Source organism: Buteo buteo, chromosome 31 (assembly GCF_964188355.1).
Source record: "Buteo buteo chromosome 31, bButBut1.hap1.1, whole genome shotgun sequence".
In the NCBI taxonomy this organism is placed as follows: domain Eukaryota; kingdom Metazoa; phylum Chordata; class Aves; order Accipitriformes; family Accipitridae; genus Buteo; species Buteo buteo.
In genome coordinates this window covers 2,288,643-2,315,332 of record NC_134201.1, presented here as the reverse complement: position 1 = coordinate 2,315,332, position 26,690 = coordinate 2,288,643, and the positions used below count along the sequence as shown (strand labels likewise).

Here is a 26,690-nt window from a genome sequence, read left to right as displayed (position 1 = left end):
TCCCCCGCCGAGGGGGCGGGGTTTATTAGGGTGGAGAGGGCGTGGCTTGTTGGAGGGGGTGTGTCCGTCTGGGGGCGTGGCTTTCCGATGGGGCCCCGCCCTCTTTTTCACACCAGCTCCCCTTGGGCGGTGAAGCGAAGATCCGGGGGGGTCAGCTGTGGGGCGGGAGGGTCGGGGTGGGGTGGGCGGGGTCAGATAACTAAGGACCGCCCCCTCCACCCCACCCATCCCATAATTCCAGGGGACATCCCCTCCCACTCACCTCCTGGGAGCCCCCCCACTCGGTCACGTCCTCGTAGGGGTGGAATTCTGGGTGATAACCAAAAAAAAACCCCCAAAAAAGGAGGGTGGGGGTGGGGTGTGGGGGGAGGGGCAGAGGCACACACCCCTCCCCCACCCCAAAAAATTATACTCACCCACAACAGGGTCCCATGGGTGGGGGTCACTGGGGGTCACCCATGACCCGGTAGAGCTCAGCTATTTTTTGTGGGGGGGGAAATACCATTAAGACCCCCCTGGGGGGAAGGGGAAAATGGGGGGGGGGAGGGGCGGCCACACCCAGTGTCTGGGTCACACCCCCCCCAAGGTGGGGTCTCCCACCCCTCCCCCCCCTCACCTCCAAGCTTTCGGGCAGGGCGGTCACGTGACCGTAGTCGTTGGGGGACCCCGCCTTCGGCTCCCCCCGCCCGACGCTCGGCTCCGCCCCCCGGGTGTGACGTCGACGCCACCACGCCCCCCATAGGACGGCGTGACCCAACAGCACGAGACCCCCCAGGGCGCTCAGGGCCCCCGCCAGGGCGGGGGGAAACGCAAAGCCTGATGGGAGACAAAATGGCCGACGGTGGGGGAGGGAGAAGACGCCCCGACTCCCCTCCCCCCTTTCCCAGGGGCCTCAGGGGCGGGGACTCACCTGCAGGGGGCGTGGCCGGCTCATCCCACCCCGCCGGCGAATCGTCGGGCAGCTCTGAGAGAGGGAAAGCGGGTGTTTCAGCTCACTTCCGGTTCACAGGCCTGCCCCCACCTTCACTTCCGGGTCCCGCCCACCCACTTCCGGTCCCCATCCAGAGGTATTTCCGCTCGCTTCCTGTTCTGCTTCTACTTCCGGGGCCGCCGCCCACCTCTAGGGCCCTCCTTCATCTCCACGCCGGACCCACTTCCAGTCCAGCCGCCCAACTTCCGGGTCCGCGCCACGCTATTTCCGGTTCCCGCCAAAATCTGCCAGCCACCCACCCACTTCCGGGTGAGAGGTTACCCTCCCTCCCCTTCCACCATGCCAGGCCACTTCCGGAAGGGAGCATTTCCGGTGGCACTTCCGGGTCACTCCACCATCTTTTTCCGGCCCAGAGATGCATTTCCGGCCCAGAGACGCATTTCCGGCCCAGAGATGCATTTCCGGCCTACTTCCGGTTTGGCCTCCCCATTTCCGGTTTTTACTCGTTTGCTGTCCCCGGCCCCGCTTCCGGCCCCGCCTCTCCCCGTTACCGGAAGTGACGGCTCTGATGACGGCAGCGGCGCTGTCCCCGCGGTCGTTGCGCGCCCTCACAGCGACGTCATAGGGCGTGGCAGGGCGGAGCCCCTCCAGCGTCAGGGTGGAGCCGGGCACGAGGATGGTGGCGGCGGGGGGCGGGGCACCAGGGCCTCTTGCGCTGGAAAGGGGGCGGGACCGGAAGTGTGGAGGGGGCGGGCCGACCGGAAGTGGGAATGGACCGCCGGAACTTCCGTGAAATCGCCCCGCAGAGACCGGAAATTGGAGGGGGTGGTTATGGGAGACCCGGAAGTGTGGCCGGGACCCCCAGGAGGACCGGAAATGAGGTCTGCCGGGACCGGAAGTGATGCAGACCATCGGTGATGGGGCCGGAAATGGAGCTGGGGGGGGTCCCAGCAGGGTTTTGGGGTCCCCGGGGGGTTTTGGGGGGGTCCTCAGCGGGTTTGGGAGGGGCCAAGGGGTTTTGGGGGGGACCAGAGGGATTTTGGGGTCCCCATGAGGGTTTTGGGGGTCCTCGTGAATTTTTGGGTGGAACCAAGGGATTTTTGGGGTGCCCCATGAGGATTTTGGGGTGTCCCTTGGGGGTTTTGGGGGGTCCCCATGAAGTTTTGGGGGGTCTTCATCATATTTGGGGGCACCCAAGGGATTTTGGGGTGTCTCATGAGGATTTTGGGGTCCTCGTGACGTTTTGGGGGGTCCTCATGGATTTGGGTGGCACCCAAGGGATTTTGGGGTGTCCCATGGGGGTTTTGGGGGGTTCTCATGTATTTTGGGGGGACCCAAGGGATTTTGGGGGGTCCCATGGGGGTTTTGGGGTCCCCATGAGGGTTTTGAGGTCCTCATGAATTTTTGGGTGGAACCAAGGGATTTTGGGATGTCCCATGGGGTTTTGGGGTCCCCCTGACATTTTTGGGGGTCTCCATGAGGTTTTGGGGTGTCTTCATGGGATTTAGGGCAACCCAAGGGATTTTGGGGTCTCCCATGTGGTTTTTGGGGTCCCCATGAGGGTTTTGGGGGTCCGCATGAATTTTTGGGTGGAACCAAGGGATTTTGGTGGGTCCCATGGAGGTCTTGGGGTCTCCCATGGGGCTTTTGGGGTCCCCATGAGGTTTTTGGGGGTCTCCATGAGCTTTTTGGGTGTCTTCATGGGATTTGGGGGCACCCAAGGGATTTTGGGGTGTCCCATGGGGGTTTTGGGGTCTCCCTTGGGGGTCTTGGGGGGTCCCCCTGAGATTTTCGGGGTCCTCATGAATTTTTGGGTGGAACCAAGGATTTTCGGGGTGTCCCATGAGGATTTTGGGGTGTCCCATGGGTTTTTTTGGGGGTCCCCATGAGGTTTTGGGGGGTCCTCATGGATTTTGGGGAGACCCAAGGGATTTCGGGGTGTGCCCATGGTGGTTTTGGGGGGTCCCCATGACATTTTGGGGGGTCTTCATGGCATTTGGTGGGACGCGATGGATGTGGTGGGACCCAAGTGATTTTGGGGGACACCCAAGGGATTTTGGGGTCTCCCATGGGGATTTTGGGGTCCCCACGAGGTTTTGGGTTCCCCCGAGGTTTTTGGGGTCCCCCCCCTACCTGAGGAGGAAGCTCTGGGGCAGCCCCCCGTCAAACCCGGGGGTCCAGGCCAGGCGGAGGGAGGTGGGGGTGACCCCCGACACCCGCAGGTTTTGGGGGGGCTCCGGGCGATCTGGGGGGGGGGGGAGGGTCAGGAGGGGTCCCCACTTGCTACAGGGACCCCCATTTCCTCCCAGTACCTCCCAGTATCCTCCCAGTGGTCCCAGTAGCCTGCCAGTGCCCCTCCCAGTAGCCTTCCAGTGCCCCCCAAGTCCTCCCAGTGACCCCCAAATCCTCCCAGTATCCCCCCAGTGTCCTCAATAGCCTCCCAGTGCCTCCCCAGTTCTCCCAATATCCCTCCCAGTGTCCCCCAAATCGTCCCAGTGTCCCCCCCCAAATCCTCCCAGTGCCCCCCAAATCCTCCCCCCAGTGTCCTCAACATCCTCCCAGTGCCTCCCAGTATCTTCCCAGTGCTCCCCAAATCCTCCCAATATCCTCAACATCCTCCCGGTGCCTCCCAGTACCCTCCCAGTGCTCCCAATATCCCTCCCAGTGGCTCCCAGTATCCTCCCAGTGCCCCCCAAATCCTCCCAGTATCCCCCCAGTGTCCTCAATAGCCTCCCAGTGCCTCCCAGTATCCTCCCAGTGCCTCCCAGCATCCTCCCAGTGCTCCCAATATCCCTCCCAGTGCCCCCCAAATCCTCCCAGTACACCCCCAGTGCCTCCCAGTACCCTCCCAGTGCTCCCAATATCCCTCCCAGTGCCTCCCAGCACCCTCCCAGCGCCCCCCAAATCCTCCCAGTATCCCCCAGTGTCCTCAACATCCCCCCAGTGCCTCCCAGTATCCTCCCAGTGCTCCCAATATCCCTCCCAGTGCCCCCCAAATCCTCCCAGTACGCCCCCAGTGCCTCCCAGTACCCTCCCAGTGCTCCCAATATCCCTCCCAGTGCCTCCCAGTATCCTCCCAGTGCCCCCCAAATCCTCCCAGTATCCCCCAGTGTCCTCAATATCCTCCCAGTGCCTCCCAGTAACCTCCCAGTGCCTCCCAGCACCCTCCCAGCGCCCCCCAAATCCTCCCAGTATCCCCCCAGTGCCTCCCAGTATCCTCCCAGTGTCTCCCAGCATCCTCCCAGTGCTCCCAATATCCCTCCCAGTGCCCCCCAAATCCTCCCAGTACGCCCCCAGTGCCTCCCAGTACCCTCCCAGTGCTCCCAATATCCCTCCCAGTGCCTCCCAGTATCTTCCCAGTGGCTCCCAGTACCCTCCCAGTGCTCCCAATATCCCTCCCAGTGTCTCCCAGCACCCTCCCAGTGCCCCCCAAATCCTCCCAGTATCCCCCCAGTGCCTCCCAGTAACCTCCCAGTGCCTCCCAGCACCCTCCCAGCGCCCCCCAAATCCTCCCAGTATCCCCCCAGTGCCTCCCAGCATCCTCCCAGTGCTCCCAATATCCCTCCCAGTGCCTCCCAGTATCCTCCCAGTGTCTCCCAACATCCTCCCAGCGCCCCCCCAATCCTCCCAGTGCCTCCCCAGTGTCCTCAACATCCCCCAGTTCCTCCCGGTGCCCCCCTGTCCAGTCCCAAATACCGCCTAATCCTGGTACAAGCTACCCCTCCCAGTACCGACACCACCTCCCGGTCCCAGCTCCCCCCCGATACCAGTATGAGCCCCCCAATACCAGTAACCCCGCCCAGTTCCGCTACCGGCCAACCGGAGCTGGAGGCGACGCCGAACGGTGCCCAGCGGGTTTTGGGCGACGCAGACGAAGGCGCCGAGAGTTTGGTTCTGGTCCCAGTCCCAGTTCCGGTCCTGGTTCCAGTTGAGGTACTGGTAGCGGCGTCGGTTCTTGTCCTGGTCCCAGTTCCGGTGGTGGTAGTACCGGTCGCGGAGGCGGGCCCGATCCTGGCTGATGTTGGCCACGGTGAGGAGGCTGCTGGTCCAGGCACCCTCGTGCCACTGGTGCTCCTGGAACCTGGGGTAGAACCGGCACCAGTTGGGCTGGAACTGGGACTGGGGTGGCCCAGTTCAGCCCAGTTGGTCCCAGTTGGCTCTGGATGGGGCCCCATTGGCCCAGTTGAGCCCCGTTGGGTCTGGTTGGGCCTGGTTGAACCCGCTTGGGCCCAGTTGGGTTTGGTTGGGCCCAGTTGGGTCTGGTTGGCCCCCAGTTGAGCCCAGTTGGGTCTGGTTGGCCCCAGTTGAGCCCAGTTGGGTCTAGTTGGCCCCCAGTTGAGCCCAGTTGGGTTTGGTTGGTCCCAGTTGGGTCAAGTTGGCCCCAGTTGAGCCCAGTTGGGTCTGGTTGGCCCCAGTTGAGCCCAGTTGGGTCTGGTTGGCCCCAGTTGAGCCCAGTTGGGTCTGGTTGGCCCCAGTTGACCCTGCTTGGACCCTGGTTGGGTTCAGTTGGGTTTAGTTTGGCCCCAGTTGAGCCCAGTTGGGTCTGGTTGGCCCCCAGTTGAGCCCAGTTGGGTTTGGTTGGTCCCAGTTGGGTCTGGTTGGCCCCAGTTGAGCCCAGTTGGGTCTGGTTGGCCCCAGTTGAGCCCAGTTGGGTCTAGTTGGCCCCAGTTGACCCTGCTTAGGTCCAGTTGGGTTTAGTTTGGCCCCAGTTGAGTCCAGTCGGGTCTGGTTTGGCCCAGTTGAGCCCAGTTGGGTCTGGTTGGGCCCAGTTGACCCCGGTTGGACCCTGCTTGGGTGCAGTTTGGCCCAGTTGATCCCAGTTGGGTCTGGTTTGGCCCAGTTGACCCCATTCGGATCTGGTTTGGCCCCGTTGAACCCAGTTGGGTCTGGTTGGGCCCAGTTGACCCCATTTGGTCCCAGTTGGGTTTGGTTGGGCCCAGTTGACCCTGGTTGGGTCCAGTTGGGTCTGGTTTGGCCCAGTTGACCCCAGTTGGGTCTGATTGGGCCCAGTTGACCCCAGTTGACCCTGGTTGGGTCCAGTTGGGTCTGGTTTGGCCCGGTTGACCCCAGTTGGGTCTGGTTTGGCCCAGTTGACCCCGGTTGGACCCCACTTGGGTGCGGTTTGTCCCAGTTGATCCCAGTTGGGTCTGATGGCGTTCCCTTGCGTCTGGTTGGCCCAGTTGGTCCCAGTTTGGCCCAGTTGGTCCCAGTTTGACCCAGTTGGTCCCAGTTTGACCCAGTTGGTCCCAGTTTGACCCAGTTGGGGGTACCTGGCCTCTTCGGGGGGCAGCGGGCGGCCCCGGTGCTCCCAGCGCAGCTCCACCCCCGGCACGCCCTGGGCGCGGCACCGCAGCTGAGCCGTGTCCGCCCCATCCGGCACCAGCACCGGCACCGGCTCCGCCTCCGACTCCGCCTCCAGCTCGGGGCCATCTTGGGGGGAGGGGGGGAGGAGGGCGTCAGGGCTGTGATTGGTCCTCAGGGGTTCAACCCCGCCCCGGGGTAACCCCGGGAACCGCCCCTCCCAGGGTCCCTCCCCCGGCCTCAGTCCCTTCCCCATTGGCTGTCCCCTGCATCGGATGCCCCCCCCCCCCCGGTGTCCCCCCATTGGTTGTCCCCAAATGTGGGTGTCCACCATTGGGTGACCCCTCCCATGGACATTCGTCATTGGGTGTCTCCCATTGGGTGACCCCTCCCATGATTGTCCCTTGTTGGGTGTCCCCCCATTGGGTAGCCCCTCCCATGGATGCCCCCCATTGGTTGGCCTCTCATTGGGTGACCCCTCCCATGGATGTCACCCATTGGGTGTTCCCCATTGGATGATGCTTCCATGGATGCCCCCCATTGGTTGGTCCCCATTGGGTGACCCCTCCCATGGATGTCCCCCATTGGGTGACCCCTCCCAGTTTGTCCCTTATTGGGCGTCCCCCCCTCCATGAACGACCCCCCCAACCCCCATTAACCAGCCTCCCATTGGCTGCCCCACCCCGCCCCACCCCACCCCTTAAGCGGCCCCTCCCTCCGAGGAGGGGGCGGGACTCACAGCGCACCACCAAGCGGACGATGGCGCGGGCGGGGGGGGCCACGCCCGTGTCCACCCGACACTCGTAGGGTCCCGCCAGGTCCCGCCGCGCCCCCAGCACCCGCAGGCGCCCCACGGGGGCCCCGCCCTCGGGGCGGAGCTCCGGGGGGACGGCCGACGCCCCCGACACCCCCGACACCTGTGGGGGGATGGGGACGCCGTGACGTCACCGGCGTGGGACGGCGGGTGGCGGGGTCCCACCCCCCCACCCACCGTGTGGCCTCGGTGTCCCCCCCGTGTCCCCAACATCCCCAACGTCCCCAACGTCCCCAACGTCGTCCCCAACGCCCCCAAATGTCCCCAACGTCCCCAACACCCCCAATGTCCCCAACATCCTCCGACGTCCCCAACATCCCCAACGCCCCCAACGTCCCCAACGAGCCCAACGTCCCCAATGCCCCCAAATGTCCCCAACACCCCCAACGCCCCCAACGTCCCCAACGCCCCCAATGCCCCCAATGCCCCCAAATGTCCCCAACATCCCCAACGTCCCCAACGTCCCCAATGTCCCCAACTTTCCCAACATCCCCAACGCCCCCAACGTCCCTGACCCCAACGTCCCCAATGTCCCCAACGCCCCCAACATCCCCAACGCCCCCAAATGTCCCCAAAGTCCCCAACATCCCCAACGCCCCCAACGCCCCCAAATGTCCCCAACGCCCCCAACGTCCCCAACTGTCCCCAACGCCCCCAACATCCCCAATGCCCCCAAATGTCCCCAACGTCCCCAACACCCCCAACGTCCCCAACGCCCCCAACGTCCCCAACGCCCCCGATGTCCCCAACATCCCCAATGCCCCCAACATCCCCAACAAGCCCAACGTCCCCAATGTCCTCAATGCCCCCAACATCCCCAAATGTCCCCAACGTCCCCAACGCCCCCAACGCCCCCAACGTCCCCAACGTCCCCAACGCCCCCGACGTCCCCAACGTCCCCAACGCCCCCAAATGTCCCCAACGTCCCCAATGTCCTCAACACCCCCATCGTCCCCAACGTCCCCAACGCCCCCAAATGTCCCCAACGCCCCCCACGTCCCCAACATCCCCAACGCCCCCAACATCCCCAACAAGCCCAACGTCCCCAATGTCCTCAATGCCCCCAACATCCCCAAATGTCCCCAATGCCCCCAACGCCCCCAAATGTCCCCAACGTCCCCAACATCCCCAACGCCCCCAACGCCCCCAAATGTCCCCAACGTCCCCAACATCCCCAACGTCCCCAACGCCCCCAAATGTCCCCAACACCCCCAACGTCCCCAACGTCCCCGACGCCCCCAAATGTCCCCAACGTCCCCAACGTCCCCAACGCCCCCAACGCCCCCAAATGTCCCCAACGTCCCCAACATCCCCAACGTCCCCAACGTCCCCAATGTCCCCAACGTCCCCAACGTCCCCAACGCCCCCAAATGTCCCCAACGCCCCCCACGTCCCCAACATCCCCAACGCCCCCAACATCCCCAACAAGCCCAACGTCCCCAACGTCCTCAATGCCCCCAACATCCCCAAATGTCCCCAACGTCCCCAACGCCCCCAAATGTCCCCAACGTCCCCAACGCCCCCAAATGTCCCCAACGCCCCCAACGCCCCCAACGCCCCCACTGTCCCCGTACGAGGCGCCCCCAGGTGAGGCAGCCGGGGGGCAGGGGGCTGCCTTCGGCCTCGCACAGCAGCTCCGCGCTGCCGCCCTCCTCCACCTCCACGGGGTCGGGCACCCGCACGATGGCCGGGGGGTCTGCGGGGGGGGGTGTCAAAGGTCAGCGGGGTGGGGTCAGAGGTCAGCGGGGTGGGCGGGCGGAGGTCAAGGGCGGGAGGGAACGGGGAGGGAGATGGCGGGGGGGTGTGGGGGGGTATTGGGTGCCGTGGGGTGCTACGGGGAGGTCTAGGGTGCCATAGGGTGCTGTGGGGTGCTATGGGGTGCTGTAGGGCTCTATGACGTGCTATAGGGTGCTATGGGATGCTATAAGGTTCTATGGGGTGCTACAGGGTGCCGTGGGGTGCTATGGGATGCTATAGGGCTCTATGAGGTGCTATGGGGTGCTGTGAGTATTATAGGGTGCTATAGGGTTCTGTGGGGTGCTGTGGGGCTCTGTGAGGGTCTATAGGGTGCTATGGGGTGCTGTGGGATGTTACAGGATGCTGTGGGGTGTTATAGGGTGCTATGGGGTGCTGTGGGGTGCTATAGGGTGCTGTAGGGCTGTATGAGGTGCTTTAGGGTTCTATGGGGTGCTGTGGGGTGCTATAGGGTTCTATAGGGCTCTATGGGGTGCTGTGGGGTGCTACAGGGTTCTATAGGGTTCTATGGGGTGCTGTGGGGTGCTATAGGGTTCTATAGGTTTCTATAGGGTGCTATGGGGTGCTGTGGGGTGCTATAGGGTTCTGTGGGCTGCTGTGGGGTGCTGTGGGGTTTGATAGGGTGCTGTGGGGTGCTGCGGGGTTCTATAGGGTTCTATGGGGTGCTGTGGGGTGCTATAGGGTTCTATAGGGTTTTATGGGGTGCTATAGGGTTCTATAGGGTTCTATAGGTTCCTGCGGGGTGCTGACAGTGGACGTGGAGGCGGAGGTGGGTGCTGGCCGCCCCCTCGGCGTTTCGGCACTCGACCCCGTAGGTGCCGGCGTCCCCCCGGGTGACGTTGGTGATGGCCAGGCCCCCCCCCTCCAGCAGGTGGTGGCGGGGGGACCCCTCTGTGGGGCGGGGGCGGGGGGTCAGGGGTCACGGGCCACACCCCGGGACCCGCCCGAGCCTGCGGGGGGGGCACCGTGCCCTCCCAGTGCCTCCCAGTAACCCCGCAGACCCCTCCCAGTGGCTCCCAGTACGTCCCAGTAACCCCGCAGACCCCTCCCGGTGCCTCCCAGTAACCCCATAGTCCCTTCCCAGTGTCTCCCAGTGCTCCCAGTAACCCCGCAGACCCCTCCCAGTGTCTCCCAGTGCTCCCAGTAACCCCGCAGACCCCTCCCAGTGTCTCCCAGTGCTCCCAGTAACCCCGCAGACCCTTCCCAGTGTCTCCCAGTACGTCCCAGTAACCCCACAGACCCTTCCCAGTGTCTCCCAGTGCTCCCAGTAAGCCCACAGACCCCTCCCAGTGTCTCCCAGTACGTCCCAGTAACCCCGCAGACCCCTCCCAGTGTCTCCCAGTACGTCCCAGTAACCCCATAGTCCCTTCCCAGTGTCTCCCAGTGCTCCCAGTAACCCCACAGACCCCTCCCAGTGTCTCCCAGTAACCCCATAGTCCCTTCCCAGTGTCTCCCAGTGTCTCCCAGTAACCCCGCAGACCCCTCCCAGTGGCTCCCAGTAACCCCATAACCCCTCCCAGCACCCCCTTTCTCCCTCCGGATCCCCTCCCAGTGCTTCCCAGTACCACCCAGTGCCTCCCTAATGCCTCCCAGCCCCCCCAGCTTCCCCCTCCCAGTGTCTCCCAGTGCTCCCAGTAACCCCGCAGACCCCTCCCAGTGCTCCCAGTAACCCCGCAGACCCTTCCCAGTGCTCCCAGTAACCCCATAGCCCCCTCCCAGTACCTCCCAGTGCTTCCCAGTAACCCCATAACCCCTCCCAGCACCCCCTTTCTCCCTCCAGATCCCCTCCCAGTGCTTCCCAGTACCACCCAGTGCCTCCCTAATGCCTCCCAGCCCCCCCAGCTTCCCCCTCCCAGTGCCTCCCAGTGCCTCCCAGTGCTCCCAGTAACCCCGCAGACCCCTCCCAGTGTCTCCCAGTGCCTCCCAGTAACCCCACAGACCCCTCCCAGTGTCTCCCAGTGCCTCCCAGTAACCCTGCAGACCCCTCCCAGTGCCTCCCAGTAACCCCATAGTACCTTCCCAGTGTCTCCCAGTGCTCCCAGTAACCCCGCAGACCCCTCCCAGTGTCTCCCAGTACGTCCCAGTAACCCCACAGACCCTTCCCAGTGTCTCCCAGTGCTCCCAGTAACCCCACAGACCCCTCCCAGTGTCTCCCAGTAACACCATAGTCCCTTCCCAGTGTCTCCCAGTGCTCCCAGTAACCCCACAGACCCCTCCCAGTGCCTCCCAGTACGCACCGGGCAGGAGGGGGCGGCCGGCCAGGCTCCAGGCGCAGCTCTCCACGGGGGGGTGGGCGAGGATGACGAGGGGCAGCCGCGCCCCGCCGTGCTCCCGCGCCACCACCAGCGCCCCCGCCCCCACCGAGAACTGGGGGGCATCTGGGGGGGGCTCCCGGTAAGCCCACAGCCCCCCTCCCAGTGCCACCCAGTCCCCTCCCCGGCCCCCCCCCCAGCGCCCCACTCACGCCGCAGGAGGAGGCGGTGGTCGGCGCTGACGGCCACGCCCAGGGCGGGGCTGAGGGCGCGGCAGGTGACGCGCTGGCCTTGGTCCCCGGGGCTCAGGGGCAGCCGGAGGCGGGAGGAGACCGACACCCCCCCGAAGGCGCCCGCGCTGGGGGGCAGCCGCTCCCCCGCCAGCCTGGGGGGCACCCGCCCGTTGGGAGGGGGCTGGGAGGGGCTGGGGGGGGCTGGGAGGGGGGTGGGGGGGCTGGGGTCAAGTGGGGACATTGGGGTCATGCGGGGACACTTAGGGACAGGGGGGTCACGGGGGTCATGAGGGGTCACGAGGGGTCACGGGGTCACAGGGGGTCACGAGGGGTCATCAGGGGTCACAGGGGTCAGGTGTTACAGGGGTTCTGAGGGGTCATGGGGGTCACAGGGGTCATGAGGGGTCACAGGGGTCACAGGGGTCAGGTGTTACAGGGGTCATGAGGGGTCATGGGGTCACGAGGGGTCACAGGGGTCACAGAGGGGTCACAGGGGTCACAGGGGGTCATGGCGTCATGAGGGGTCACAGGGTCATGGGGATCACAGTGGTCACGGGGGGTCGGGTGTTACAGGGGTCATGAGGGGTCATGAGGGGTCACGAGGGGTCACAGGGGTCATGAGGGGTCATGAGGGGTCACGAGGGGTCACAGGGGTCAGGTGTTACAGGGGTCCTGAGGGGTCATGGGGGTCACAGGGGTCACGAGGGGTCACAGGGGTCACAGGGGTCAGGTGTTACAGGGGACCTGAGGGGTCATGGGGGTCACAGGGGTCATGAGGGGTCACAGGGGTCACAGGGGTCAGGTGTTACAGGGGTCATGAGGGTTCATGGGGTCACAGGGGTCACGAGGGGTCACAGGGGTCACAGAGGGGTCACAGGGGTCACAGGGGGTCATGGCGTCATGAGGGGTCACAGGGTCATGGGGATCACAGTGGTCACGGGGGGTCGGGTGTTACAGGGGTCATGAGGGTCACGGGGTCGCGAGGGGTCACAGGGGTCACGGGGGTCACAGGGGTCAGGTGTTACAGGGGTCATGAGGGGTCATGGGGTCACGAGGGGTCACAGGGGTCACAGAGGGGTCATAAGGGTCACGGGGTCACAAGGGGTCACAGGGTCATGGGGATCACAGTGGTCACGGGGGGTCGGGTGTTACAGGGGGCATGAGGGTCACGGGGTCACGAGGGGTCACAGGGGTCACGGGGGGGGCGTGACCCACGTGCGTCCGTGTCGGTGCCAGCGCAGGTCGGGGGCGGGGTGGGCGGTGGCGGCCAGGCAGGTGAGCGTCAGGGTGTGGCCGGGGCGGGGCTCGCGGGGCGAGGCCGTGATGGTGACCGACGCCGGCGGGACTGGGGGCGGCGGGGAAGGGGTCACGGGGGTCACCGGGGGTCACCGGGGGTCACCGGGGGGTCGCGGGACATCGCTCCACGGCCGCCCCATAACCTGCCCCTAACCTGTAGCCCGCCCCATAGCTGCCCCATAGCCCGCCCCATGGTCACCGTCACCCCATAGCCCACCCCATAGCCTGCCCCATAGCCCACCCCCCAACCTCCAGTACCCCACAGCCCACCCCACAGCTGCCCCATAGCCCACCCCATGGCCCACCTATAGCCCACCCACAGCCCCCAGCCCCCCACATCCCACCCCATATCCCGCCCCCCAACCACCAGCACCCCGTATCCTGCCCCCCAGCCCCCAGCACCCCATAGCCCACCCCATAGCCGCCCCATAGCTGTCCCATATCCCGCCCCATACCCCCCCATATCCCACCCCACAGCCCCCCGTTGCCCACCCACAGCCCCCATCACCCCACATCCCACCCCATAGCCCACCCCATAGCCGCCCCATATCCCGCCCCACAGCCCCCCCAACCACCAGCCCCCCATATCCCACCCCATCGCCCACCCACATCCTCCATCACCCCATATCCCGCCCCACAGCCCCCCCAACCACCAGCCCCCCATATCCCACCCCATCGCCAGCCCCCAGCCCCCCACATCCCACCCCATATCCCGCCCCCCAACCACCAGCACCCCATATCCTGCCCCCCAGCCCCCAGCACCCCATAGCCCACCCCATATCCCGCCCCATAGCCCCCCATATCCCACCCCACAGCCCCCCCGTTGCCCACCCACAGCCCCCATCACCCCACATCCCACCCCATAGCCCACCCCATAGCCGCCCCATATCCCGCCCCACAGCCCCCCCAACCACCAGCCCCCCATATCCCACCCCATCGCCCACCCACATCCTCCATCACCCCATATCCTGCCCCACAGCCCCCCCCAACCACCAGCCCCCCATATCCCACCCCATCGCCCACCCCCAGCCCCCAGCCCCCCACATCCCACCCCATATCCTGCCCCCCAGCCACCAGCACCCCATAGCCCACCCCATATCCCGCCCCATAGCCCCCCATATCCCACCCCACCGCCCACCCGTCGCCCACCCACAGCCCCCAGCCCCCCACATCCCACCCCATAGCCCACCCCATAGCCGCCCCATATCCCACCCCACAGCCCCCCCAACCACCAGCCCCCCATAGCCCACCCCATCGCCCACCCCCAGCCCCCAGCCCCCCACATCCCACCCCATATCCCGCCCCCCAACCACCAGCACCCCATATCCCACCCCATAGCCACCCCATATCCCGCCCCATAGCCCCCCCATATCCCACCCCACAGCCCCCCCGTCGCCCACCCCCAGCCCCCCACATCCCGCCCCATAGCCCACCCCCCACCCCCCCGTGACCCCCCCCCCACCCCGCCCCACATCTCCCCCCCCCCCTCACAGAGGACGCGGAGGCGGGTGCTGGGGGTCCCCCCGGGGGGGTCGCCGGGGGTCTGGCACCCGTAGGCCGCCCCGTTGTCGCTGGGGCTCAGCGCCAGCACCAGCTCCCGCGTCACCACCGGACCCCCCCCCGAAACCTGGGGGGGGGCGCCCTCCTTCAGCGGGCGGCCGTCCTGGGGGAGGGGGGGGCACCCATGGGTGGGGGGGGTCACCCACCGGGGGGGACGGGACACACATGGGTGTCCTGGGAAATGGGGGGGGGGGCACCCGGGGGTTAATGGGGGGGGGAATATGGGTGTCTTGGGAAATTGGGGGGGGTCCCATAACTGGGGGGGGCACCCATGGGTGGGGGGGACACGGATATGGGTGTTCTGGGAAATTGGGGGGGGGGTCCCATAAATGGGGGGGGCACCCATGGGTGGGGGGGGTCACTGGGGGGGATAAGGGTGTCCTGGGAAATTGGGGGGGGCACCCATGGGTAGGGGTCACCCACCGGGGGACACACACACGGGTGTCCTGGGAAATTGGGGGGGGGGGGGCACCCAGGGGTCAGTGGGGGGAACTGGGTGTCCTGGGAAATTGGGGGGGGGTCTGGGGGGGTGGGGGGGCACCCAGGGGTTAATGGGGGGGATAGGGGTGTCTGGGGGGGGTCCCATAACTGGGGGGGGGCACCCATGTGTCACTGGGGGGGGGGAAACTGGGTGTCCTGGGAAATTGGGGGGGGGTCTGGGAGGGTCTGGGTGTGGTCTGGGTGGGGTCTTGGAGGGTGTGTGTGGGGGGGGGGTCCCACAACTGGGGGGGCACCCAAGGGGTTAATGGGGGGGAACTGGGTGTTGTGGGGGGGGGCTGGGTGGGTGTGGTCTGGGTGTGGTCTGGGTGGGGTGTGGGTGTGGGTGGGGGCAGTGTGGGTGGGGTCTGGGTGGGTGGGGTGTGGTTTGGGTGTGGTCTGGGTGTGTGTGGGTGTGGTCTGGGTGTGTGTGTGGGGGGGTCTGGGTGGGTGGGTGGGGTCTGGGTGTGGTCCGGGTGGGGTGTGTCTCCCACCTTGGTCCAGACGAGGCGGGGGGGCGGGTGCCCCCCCCGGGCGTGGCAGGCGAGGCGCACGCGCTGCCCCACCCGGAAGGTGGAGTTGGGGGGCGGGGCCTCCAGCCACAGCTCCTGGGGGGGGTCTGGGGGGAGGGGGCGGGGCTAGCGGGGGGGCACGCCCCGCCCCGGCTTCGGCCACGCCCCCCCCCGCCAGTTCCTCCCAGTCTATGCCAGTCCCGCCAGCGCCTCCCAGTCCCCTCCCAGTCTCCCCCACGCCCCTCCCAGTATATCCCAGTCTATCCCAGTCCCTCCCAACACCCTCCCAGCCCCTCCCAGCCCCTCCCAGTCCCTCCCAATCCCCCCCAATCCCCTCCCAGTCCCCTCCCAGTATATCCCAGTCCCATCCCAATCCCCTCCCAGTCCCCTCCCAGTCCCTCCCAGTCTGTCCCACTATATCCCAGTCCCCTCCCAGTCCCCCCCCAGCACCCACGGGTGACACTGAGGGGGAGGGCCGCGCTCCGTGCCCCCACCCCGGGGGCGGCGGCCTCGCACACCAGGACCCGCCCGTGGTCCTGGCGCCGCCCCACCAGCGTCACGTTGGACACCGTCACCGAGCCACGCCCCTCCGCCTGGCGGGGACACGCCCAGTCAGCCGGGGGGGCACCCACCCCCCCCATAGACCCAGACCCCCCCACCCACCGATGGGACCCCCCATCACCCATGGGGGCACCCCCACCCATGGGGGCACCCCCACCCAGGGAACCCACCCAGGGGACACCCCCCTACCCACCCAGGGACCCCCCCCACCCATGAGACCCCCACCCAGGGACGCCTCCCATCACCCAAAGAACCCCCCCCACCCATGGGACCCCCCCTCAGGGACCCCACCCACCCAAAGGACCCCCACCCAAGGACTGCACCCACCCACCCAGGGACCCCCCCCATCACCCATGGGACCCCCCTCTCCCACCCAAAGGATCCCCCACACCCATGGGACCCCTCCCACACCCCAGGGACCCCCCCCACCCATGAGACCCCCACCCAAGGACCCCTCCCACCCATGAGACCCCCCACCCAGGGACCCCCCCATCACCCAAAGAACCCTCCCCCCACCCAAGGGACCCCCCCACCCACTCATGGGACCCCCCCCACCCATGAGACCCCCACCCAGTAACCCCTCCCATCACCCAAAGAACCCCCCCCACCCATGGGACCCCCCCCTCAGGGACCCCACCCACCCAAAGGACCCCCACCCAAGGACTGCACCCACCCACCCAGGGACCCCCCCCATCACCCATGGGACCCCCCTCTCCCACCCAAAGGATCCCCCACACCCATGGGACCCCTCCCACACCCCAGGGACCCCCCCCACCCATGGGACCCCCACCCAAAGACCCCTCATCCATAAGACCCCCACCCAAGAACCCCCCCCATCACCCAAAGGACCCCCCCACCCATGAGACCCCCACCCAAGGACCCCTCTCACCCATAAGACCCCCACCCAGGGACCCCCCCATCATCCAAAGACCCCCCCCACCCATGGAACCCCCCTCACCCACCCAAAGGACCCCCCCCACACCCATAGGACCCCCACCCAGGGACCCCCCCCACCCATGAGACCCCCACCCAGGGATCCCCCCATCACCCAAAGAACCCTCCCCCCACCCAAGGGACCCCCCCACCCACTCATGGGACCCCCCCCACCCATGAGGCCCCCACCCAGGAACCCCCCCATCACCCAAGGGACCCCCCCCACCCATGAGACCCCCACCCAAGGACCCCCCCATCACCCAAAGGACCTCCCCCACCCATGGGACCCCCACCCAGGGACGCCCCCCCACCCATGAGACCCCCACCCAGGACCCCCCCCATCACCCAAGGGACCCCCCCCACCCATAGGACCCCCACCCAGGGATCCCCCCATCACCCAAAGAACCCTCCCCCCACCCAAGGGACCCCCCCCACCCACTCATGGGACCCCCCACACCCATGAGACCCCCACCCAAAGACCCCCCATCACCCAAAGGACCCCCCCCACCCATGGGACCCCCACCCAAAGACCCCACACACCCATGAGACCCCCACCCAGGACCCCCCCCATCACCCAAGGGACCCCCCCACCCACTCATGGGACCCCCCCCACCCATGGGGACCCCCCCCCCCCGCCGGGGGCGGACCTGGGTGCGGGTGACGTCGGTGGGGGTGAGTTCCCGCCCCCCCAGCCACCAGCGCAGCCGGACTGGGGGGTTACTGGGAGAACTGGTGCAGGACAGGGCGACCGTCCCGTTCTCCGCCACCGTCGGGGTCCCCGCGATCGTCACCTCCGACGGCGGGTCTGGGGGGGGGGGGGGGGCACCAGTACAACCCAGGGCCTCCCAGTATGACCTCCGCCTCCCAGTCCCCCCTCCCAGTATCCCCAGGGCCTCCCAGTCCCCCCCCGACCTCCCAGTCCCCCTCCCAGTATCCCCAGGGCCTCCCAGTCCCCCCCCAACCCCCCAGTCCCCCTCCCAGTACAACCCAGTGCCTCCCAGTCCCCCCTCCCAGTGCCCCCAGTTCCCCCCCCAACCTCCCAGTCCCCCCTCCCAGTATCTCCAGTGCCTCCCAGTATAACCCAGAGCCCCCAGTCCCCCCTCCCAGTACAACCCAGCGCCTCCCAGTCCCCCCCCGACCTCCCAGTCCCCCTCCCAGTACAACCCAGTGCCTCCCAGTCCCCCCTCCCAGTGCCCCCAGTGCCCCCAGTTCCCCCCCCAACCTCCCAGTCCCCCCTCCCAGTACAACCCAGTGCCTCCCAGTATACCCCAATCTCCCAGTCCCCCCTCCCAGTATAACCCAGAACCCCCAGTCCTCCTCCCAGTACAACCCAGCGCCTCCCAGTATAACCCCGAGCCCCCAGTCCACCCTCCCAGTATCCCCAGTGCCTCCCAGTCCCCCCCCAACCTCCCAGTCCCCCCTCCCAGTACAACCCAGAGCTCCCAGTCCCCCCTCCCACTATAACCCAGTGCCTCCCAGTATAACCCAGAGCCCCCAGTCCCCCTCCCAGTACAACCCAGCACCTCCCAGTCCCCCCCCAACCTCCCAGTCCCCCTCCCAGTATAACCCAGTGCCTCCCAGTATACCCCAATCTCCCAGTCCCCCCTCCCAGTATAACCCAGAGCCCCCAGTCCCCCCTCCCAGTACAACCCAGTGCCTCCCAGTCCCCCCTCCCAGTGCCCCCAGTTCCCCCCCCAACCTCCCAGTCCCCCCTCCCAGTATCCCCAGTGCCTCCCAGTATAACCCAGAGCCCCCAGTCCACCCTCCCAGTATCCCCAGTGCCTCCCAGTCCCCCCCCGACCTCCCAGTCCCCCCTCCCACTATAACCCAGTGCCTCCCAGTATAACCCAGAGCCCCCAGTCCCCCCTCCCAGTACAACCCAGCACCTCCCAGTCCCCCCCCACCCTCCCAGTCCCCCCTCCCAGTATAACCCAGCACCTCCCAGTACACCCCTCAACCACCCAGTCCCCCCTCCCAGTGCCCCCAGTCCCCCCCCCCCCGCTCACAGGTGACGCTGAGGGTGACGCTGGCGCTGCCCCCCCCCGCGGGGGGGCGGTGGGTGCTGCAGCGCAGGGTGCTCCCGTCGTCCCCGGGGGTCACCGCCACCGTCACCCGGCTGCGCGACACCCCGGGGTCCCCCTCCGACACCCACCACCCCGGCAGCGGCACCCCGTCCTGCCCCCCCCCCCCAAATATAAAAAGAAATTGGGGGGGGGCACCCCGACCCCCACCCAGGGGGCTGGTGGCACCCGGCACCCCTTTGTTGCCCGATTCCCAGTGCTCCCAGTGCCTGTATTGCCCCATCCCAGTTATCCCAGTGTCTCCCAGTGCCTCTATTGCCCCGTCCCAGTGCTCCCAGTCCCTCCCAGTGCTGCCCAGTGCTTCTACTTCCCCATCCCAGTGCTCCCAGTGCCACCCAGTGCCTCTATTTCCCCGTCCCAGTGCTCCCAGTGCCGCCCAGTGCCTCTGTTGCCCCGTCCCAATAATCCCAGTGCCTCCCAGTGCTCCCAGTGCCACCCAGCGGCTCTGTTGCCCCATCCCAGTAATCCCAGTGCTCCCAGTGCCGCATCTCAGTGATCCCAGTACCTCCCAGTGCTCCCAGTACTGCATCTTGGTGATCCCAGTGCCTCCCAGTGCTCCCAGTGCCCCATCCCAGTGCTCCCAGTGCCGCCCAGTGGCTCTATTGCCCCATCCCAGTGCTCCCAGTGCTGCATCTTGGTGATCCCAGTGCCTCCCAGTGCTCCCAGTGCCCCATCCCAGTGATCCCAGTGCCTCCCAGTGCTCCCAGTGCTGCCCACTGGCTCTATTTCCCTGTCCCAGTGCTCCCAGTGCTCCCAGTGCCACCCAGTGCCTCTATTGCCCCATCCCAGTGATCCCAGTGCCTCCCAGTGCCTCTGTTTCCCTGTCCCAGTGCTCCCAGTGCCACATCCCAGTGATACCAGTGCTCCCAGTGCCCCGTCCCAGTGCTCCCAGTGCCTCCCAGTGCCTCTATTGCCCTGTCCCAGTGCTCCCAGTGCCTCCCAGTGCCTCTACTTCCCCATCCCAGTGCTCCCAGTGCCTCCCAGTGCCCTGTCCCAGCACTCCCAGTGCTCCCAGTGCCTCTATTTCCCCGTCCCAGTGCTCCCAGTGCTCCCAGTACCTTGTCCCAGTGCAGACTGGGAGGGGGGTTGCCCCCCCGGACGACGCAGACCAGTCGCAGGGTCTCCCCCGCCCGCACGTGGGGCGACTCCAGTCCCTCGATGGTGGGAGCGCTGGGGGGAACTGGAAGCACTGGTCAGAATGGGAGGCACTGGGAGGGTATTTTGGGGGGCCCAGGGGTAGTTTGGGGGGGGTCTGGGGGGTATTTGGGGGTCCCAGGGGTATTTGGGGGGTCCTGGGGGGGTATTTAGGGGGTCTCGGGGGGTATTTGGGGGTCTCGGGGGGTATTTGGGGGTCCCAGGGGGTATCTGAGGGGGCCCCAGGGGGTATTTGGGGGGGGTCCCTGGGGTATTTGGGGCATCCTTGGGGGGTATTTGGGGGTCCCAGGGGTATTTGGGAGGTCTTAGGGGGGTATTTAGGGGTCCTGGGGGGGTATTTAGGGGGTCTCGGGGGGTATTTGGGGGTCTCGGGGGGTATTTGGGGGTCCCAGGGGGTATCTGAGGGGGCCCCAGGGTGTATTTGGGGGGGTCCCTGGGGTATTTGGGGCATCCTTGGGGGGTATTTGGGGGTCCCAGGGGTATTTGGGAGGTCTTAGGGGGGTATTTAGGGGTCCTGGGGGGGTATTTCGAGGGAGTCTGGGGGTATTTGGGGTCTGGGGGGTTATTTTGGGGTCCCCGGGGGGTATTTGAGGGGGTCCCTGAGGGTATTTGGGGGGGTCCTGGGGTATTTGGGGGTCCCTGGGGGTATTTGAGGGGGTCCTGGGGGTATTTGGGGGGTCTCAGGGGTTTTTTGGGGGGTCCTGGGGGGTATTCAGGGGAGTCCAGGGGTATTTGGGGGGGGGCTGGGGGTATTTTGGGGGTCCTGGGGGGTATTTAGGGGTCTTGGGGGTGTATTTGGGGGTCCCAGGGGTATCTGGGGGGGTCCCGGGGGTATTTGGGGTCCCCGGGGGTATTTGGGGGTCCCTGAGGGTATTTGGGGGGGTCCTGGGGGTATTTCGGGTCCCCGGGGGGTATTTAGGGTCTTGGGGGGTATTTGGAGGTGCCAGGGGGTATTTGGGGGGGTCCTGGGGGTATTTAGGGGGTCTCAGGGGGTATTTGGGGGTCCCTGAGGGTATTTGGGGGGGGGGCAGGGGTATTTGGGGTCCCGGGGGTATTTGGGGTGGGGGGTGTATTTGGGGGTGACTCACAGAGGACGTCGAGAGTGAGCTCCGCCTCCGCGGGGGCGGGTCCGGCTTCGTTAGCGGCCGAGCAGACGAGGCGCTGCCCGTGGGCGTGGCTGGGCGGGGTCAGGCTGGGAGGGGCGGGGCGGGGTCAGGGGCCAGACTGGGCCAGACTGGGCCGGACTGGGCCATACTGGGGTGTGTTGGTCTCTACTGGCCTGTACTGGCTCACACTGGGCTGTACTGGCCTATACTGGGCTCATACTGGGCTCATACTGGCCTGTACTGGGCTCATACTGGGCCATATTGGGCCATACTGACCTATACTGGGCTCATACTGGGCTCATACTGGCCTATACTGGGCTCATACTGGGCCATATTGGCTCATACTGGGCTCATACTGGGCTCATACTGGGCCATACTGACCTATACTGGGCTCATACTGGGCTCATACTGGCCTATATTGGGCTCATACTGGGCCATACTGGCCTATACTGGGCTCATACTGGGCCATATTGGCTCATACTGGGCCATACTGGCCTATACTGGGCTCATACTGGGCCATATTGGCTCATACTGGGCCATACTGGGCCATATTGGCTCATACTGGGCCATACTGGCCTATACTGGGCTCATACTGGGCCACATTAGTCCATACTGGTCCATATTGGCTCCTGCTGGGCCATACTGGCCTATACTGGGCTCATACTGGGCCATATTGTCTCACACTGGGCCATACTGGCCTATACTGGGCTCATACTGGGCCATATTGGCTAATACTGGGCTCATACTGGGCCATATTGGGCCATACTGACCTATACTGGGCTCATACTGGGCTCATACTGGCCTATATTGGGCTCACACTGGGCCATACTGGCCTATACTGGGCTCATACTGGGCCACACTGGCCCACACTAGTCTATACTGGTCCATATTGGTTCCTGCTGGGCTGTACTGGCCTATACTGGGCTCATACTGGTCCATATTGGCTCATACTGGGCCATACTGGCCTATACTGGGCTCATACTGGTCCATATTGGCTCACACTGGGCCATACTGGCCTATACTGGGCTCATACTGGGCCACACTGGTCCATACTGGTCCATATTGGCTCATACTGGCCTATACTGGGCTCATACTGGGCCACACTGGTCCATACTGGTCCATATTGGCTCATACTGGCTCACACTAGTCCATACTGGTCCATATTGGCTCATACTGGCCTATACTGGGCTCATACTGGGCCACATGAATCCATACCAGTCTGTATTGGCTCCTACTGGGCCATACTGGCCTATACTGGGCCATACTGGCCCATATTGGCTCACACTGGCCCACACTAGTCCATAGTGTTCCACATTGGCTCATACTGGGCCATACTGGCCTATACTGGGCCATACTGGCCCATGTTGCCTCATACTGGGCTCACACTGGCCCACACTGGTCCATACTGGTCCATATTGGCTCCTACTGGGCCATACTGGTCTATATTGGGCCACAGTCGGTCCGTACTGGATAATAGGAGCCCATATAGTGTCACACTGATCTATAGTGGGCCATACTGGTCTGTACTGGGCCATACTGGTGTATACTGGGCCATACTGGTCTGTACTGGGCCATACTGGTGTATACTGGGCCATACTGGTGTATACTGGGCCATACTGGTCTGTACTGGGCCATACTGGTGTATACTGGGCCATACTGGTGTATACTGGGCCATACTGGTCTGTACTGGGCCATACTGGTGTATACTGGGCCATACTGGTGTATACTGGGCCATACTGGTCTGTACTGGTCCATACTGGTCTGTACTGGTGCTCACCGGACAGTGGCCTCGCTGGAGCTCAGTTTGGGGTGGGAGCCCTCGACGACGCGGGTGGAGACGTCGGGCAGCGGCTCCCCCCCTGCGGCCCCAAAATCGCCCCAAGTCACCCCAAAAATTGGCCCCCAAAAGACCCCAAATCCCCTGAAATCGCCCCAAAAACCGGCCCCCAAAATGATCCAAAATCCCCTGAAATCGCCCCAAAAATCAGCCCCCAAATTACCCCAAATCCCCTGAAATCACCCCCAAAATTACCCCCCAAAATGACCCCAAATCCCCTGAAATTGCCCCCAAAATCACTCCCAAATCACCTCCACAAATCACCTGAAATTGCCCCAAAAAATCACACCCAAAATCCCCCTTTATTTTAATTTACCCACCATTTTCACCCCTTAAACGACCCCCCAAATCCCCCCAAACCCCCCCAAAATGACCCCCCTGACCCCCACCCCCTCTCCAAAACCCACCATCCCAAAATGACCCAAAATGACCCAAAATCCCACATTCTAAACCCCACCATTTTCACCCCTTAAACGACCCCCAAATCCCCCCAAAATGACCCCCCTGACCCCCACCCACCCCTCCAAAACCCACCACCCCAATCTCCCCAAAATGACCCAAAATGACCCAAAATCCCACATTCTAAACCCCACCATTTTCACCCCTTAAACGACCCCCAAATCCCCCCAAAATGATCCCCCAAACCCCGCAAAAATCCACTATCCCAATCCCCCCCAAATACCCCAAAATGCCCCAAAATCCCCCATTCTAAAACCCACCATTTCCCCCTCTAAACAACCCCCAAATCCCCCCAAATCCCCCCAAAATAAGCCCCCGACCCCCCCCTCAAAACCCCCCACCCCCATCGCCCCCCCCAAACGCCCCCAAAACACCCCAAACCGCCCCAAAATCCGCCCCCCCCCCCCCCAGCGCTCACCCAGGGTGAGGGTGAGGCGAGCGGCTGGGCGGGCGTCCGGGGCGTGGCACCGCACCTGCACCTCGGCCCCGCCCACCCACGGAAGCTCCGCCCCCGGGGGCAGCTCCAGGGTGGGGGGGCCCGGCGGGACTGGGGACACCAGTAGCGACCAGTTGGGACCCAGTTGGGCGGCCCAGTAAAACCCCCCAGGAAGCGGCAGGGGCTGCCCAGCACCTCCCAGTAACACCCAGTCCCCTCCCAGTAACACCCAGCGCCCTCCCAGTAACACCCAGTACCTCCCAGTAACACCCAGTCCCCTCCCAGTAACACCCAGCACCTCCCAGTAACACCCAGTCCCCTCCCAGTAACACCCAGTACCTCCCAGTAACACCCAGTCCCCTCCCAGTAACACCCAGCGCCCTCCCAGTAACACCCAGTACCTCCCAGTAACACCCAGTCCCCTCCCAGTAACACCCAGCACCTCCCAGTAACACCCAGTCCCCTCCCAGTAACACCCAGCGCCCTCCCAGTAACACCCAGTCCCCTCCCAGTAACACCCAGCACCTCCCAGTAACACCCAGTCCCCTCCCAGTAACACCCAGCGCCCTCCCAGTAACACCCAGTCCCCTCCCAGTAACACCCAGTACCTCCCAGTAACACCCAGTCCCCTCCCAGTAACACCCAGCGCCTCCCAGTAACACCCAGCACCTCCCAGTAACACCCAGTCCCCTCCCAGTAACACCCAGCGCCCTCCCAGTAACACCCAGTCCCCTCCCAGTAACACCCAGTACCTCCCAGTAACACCCAGTCCCCTCCCAGTAACACCCAGTCCCCTCCCAGTAACACCCAGTCCCCTCCCAGTAACACCCAGCGCCCTCCCAGTCCCCCCAGTCCCCCCCAGTCCCCTCCCAGTAACACCCAGCACCTCCCAGTAACACCCAGTCCCCTCCCAGCACTCACCCAGCACGGTGAGGAGGGCGGGGCGGGAGGCGCGGGGCGGGGCGCCGTCCCCACCCGTCACCTGACACTCGAAGACGTCGTCGTCCTCCAGCCTCACCCCCGCGATGCGCAGGTGGTGCTGCCCTGCCCGGGGACACGCCCCCCTCGAGCCACGCCCCCTCGGGCCACGCCCAGCCCCAACCGCGCCCTCTCAAGCCACGCCTCACCCAAGCCACGCCCCTCCAGCCCCATCCCTTTCACCCTTCTTAACCCTCCTCACCTTAGCCCCGCCCCTTCTGGACTTCGACCACACCCCTTCTGGGCTAAAGCCCCGCCCCTTCTGGGCGTCAGCCACACCCATTCTGGGCTTCAACCACGCCCCTTTCGGTTTCCAGCACCACCCATTCTGGTTTTAGCCACGCCCCTTCCGGTCTTCAGCCCCGCCCGTTCTGGGCTAAAGCTCCGCCCCTTCTGGCTTTAGCCATGCCCCTTCTGGCCTTCGACCGCGCCCCTTCCGGTTTAAAGCCCCGCCCCTTCTGGCTTTAGCCACACCCCTTCTGGTCTTCAACCACGCCCCCTCCAGCCTTCACCCACGCCCCTTCTGGACCTTCAGCCCCGCCCCCTGGGCTCCAGCCACGCCCCTCTGGTCTCAAGCCACGCCCATCCTGGCTTTAGCCCCGCCCCTCCCAGGCCTCCAGCCCCACCCCCTTTCCTTTAAACCCACCCCCCCGTAGCCCCACCCACCTTGTTGGGGGTCTCCAACCAACCGGTAGCGTGGGTGGGCGGGACTGGGCGGGGTCCCGAGCAAGAGCCCGCCCCTCGCCCACTGCACAGCCCCGCCCCCCCGCACGGCACAGCGCAGCTCCGCCTCCGACCCCAGCACCGCGCTCCCATTGGTCGGTTCCTCCAGGAAGGGCGGGGCCGCCACATCCCCTGCCGGGGGGGCAGGGCTGAGGGTGGCTCCGCCCCTGTGACCCCTCGTGCCCCCTCCGTGACCTTTCTCATGACCCCCCGTGACCCCCACGACCCCTGTGACCCATGACCCCATGACCTCACGACCCCGTGACCCCCACGACCCCGTGACCCCATGACCCCCGTGACCCCCACAACCCTGTGACCCCCCAATCCCCTGTGACCCCATGACCCCCCCGTGACCCCTTGACCCCCCATGACCTCTCACCTTTGACCCCAGCGAGCAGCAGAGCCCAATACCACCTGTCCGGGGGGGGGCAGGGGTCTAGAGGTCAGGGGTCATGACCCCCAAACCCGCCCCCCGCCCCTTTTTACCCCCCCACACCCCCTAATTGCCCCCCCGGCCCTATTTACCCCCCAAGTGCCCCCCCAGCCCCTCTTTACCCCCCAATTGCCCCCCCACCCCCATTTACCCCCCCAGCCCCTCTTCACCCCCCCCAATTGCCCCCCCGGCCCCTTAATTGCCCCCCCAGCCCCTTTTTACCCCCCCAATCCACCCCCCAGCCCCTTTTTACCCCCCCAAAATGCCCCCTGACCCTTATTTACCCCCCCAAACTGCCCCCCAGCCCCTTTTTACCCCCCAGCCCCCCCCAAACCCACCCCAGCCCCCCCCAAACTGCCCCCCCCGGCCCTTTTTACCCCCCCCCAAAATGCCCCTAGACTCATATTTACCCCCCCAACCGCCCCCAGCCCCTTTTTACCCCCCCAGACTCCCCCAAATCCACCCCAGCCCCCACCAACTGCCCCCCCAGCCCCTTTTTACCCCCCCAGGCCCCCCCTAATTCCCCCCAGGCCCCCTAATTGCCCCCCCAGGCCCTTTTTACCCCCCCAAATCCCCCCCAGCCCCCCCCCAAACTACCCCTCCAGCCCCTTTTTACCTCCCAGGCCCCCCCTAAACCCCCCCAACTGCCCCCCCCGGCCCTTTTTACCCCCCCCAAAATGCCCCTGAATCATATTTACCCCCCCAAACTGCCCCCCCAGCCCATGTTTTATCCTTTCAACACCCCTAGCCCCTTTTTACCCCCCCAGACCCACCCCAGCCCCCCCCCAACTGCCCCCCCCGGCCCTTTTAACCCCCCCAAAACGCCCCTGACTCATATTTACCCCCCCAAACTGCCC

General features: G+C 65.5%; 1 protein-coding gene across 1 annotated transcript; it reads right to left on the bottom strand.

Moving 5' to 3' along the window:
- NPHS1 (NPHS1 adhesion molecule, nephrin) lies at nucleotides 1-25,647 on the bottom strand. Its single transcript, XM_075018748.1, has 26 exons — nucleotides 25,344-25,647; nucleotides 24,621-24,743; nucleotides 23,682-23,810; nucleotides 22,745-22,826; nucleotides 20,950-21,053; nucleotides 19,765-19,886; nucleotides 18,632-18,800; nucleotides 17,273-17,430; nucleotides 15,586-15,724; nucleotides 15,114-15,238; nucleotides 14,074-14,245; nucleotides 12,502-12,631; nucleotides 11,266-11,438; nucleotides 11,039-11,179; nucleotides 9,552-9,692; nucleotides 8,621-8,742; nucleotides 6,972-7,149; nucleotides 6,202-6,361; nucleotides 4,744-5,012; nucleotides 3,065-3,176; nucleotides 1,483-1,646; nucleotides 911-964; nucleotides 617-816; nucleotides 417-477; nucleotides 263-309; nucleotides 1-155 (listed from the first exon to the last, which is right to left on the bottom strand). The coding sequence occupies exons 1-26, from the start codon at nucleotides 25,645-25,647 to the stop codon at nucleotides 108-110; spliced, it is 3,627 nt and encodes a 1,208-aa protein (XP_074874849.1). The 3' UTR covers nucleotides 1-107.
- Between the last annotated feature and the right edge of the window lie 1,043 nt (nucleotides 25,648-26,690).

What these genes read in the sequence shown, in the direction of transcription:
- NPHS1 (XM_075018748.1), bottom strand. Translation starts at nt 25,647, where the DNA reads ATGGGGTCATGGGTCACAGGGGTCGTGGGGGTCACGGGGGGTCATGAG. An exon ending in CGTCACCCTCAGCGTCACCT is followed by an intron (nt 17,431 to 18,631) that starts GTGAGCGGGGGG and finishes CCCCCCCCCCAG; the next exon opens with ACCCGCCGTCGGAGGTGACG. An exon ending in TGGCACCGACACGGACGCAC is followed by an intron (nt 11,439 to 12,501) that starts GTGGGTCACGCC and finishes GGTGCCCCCCAG; the next exon opens with GCTGGCGGGGGAGCGGCTGC.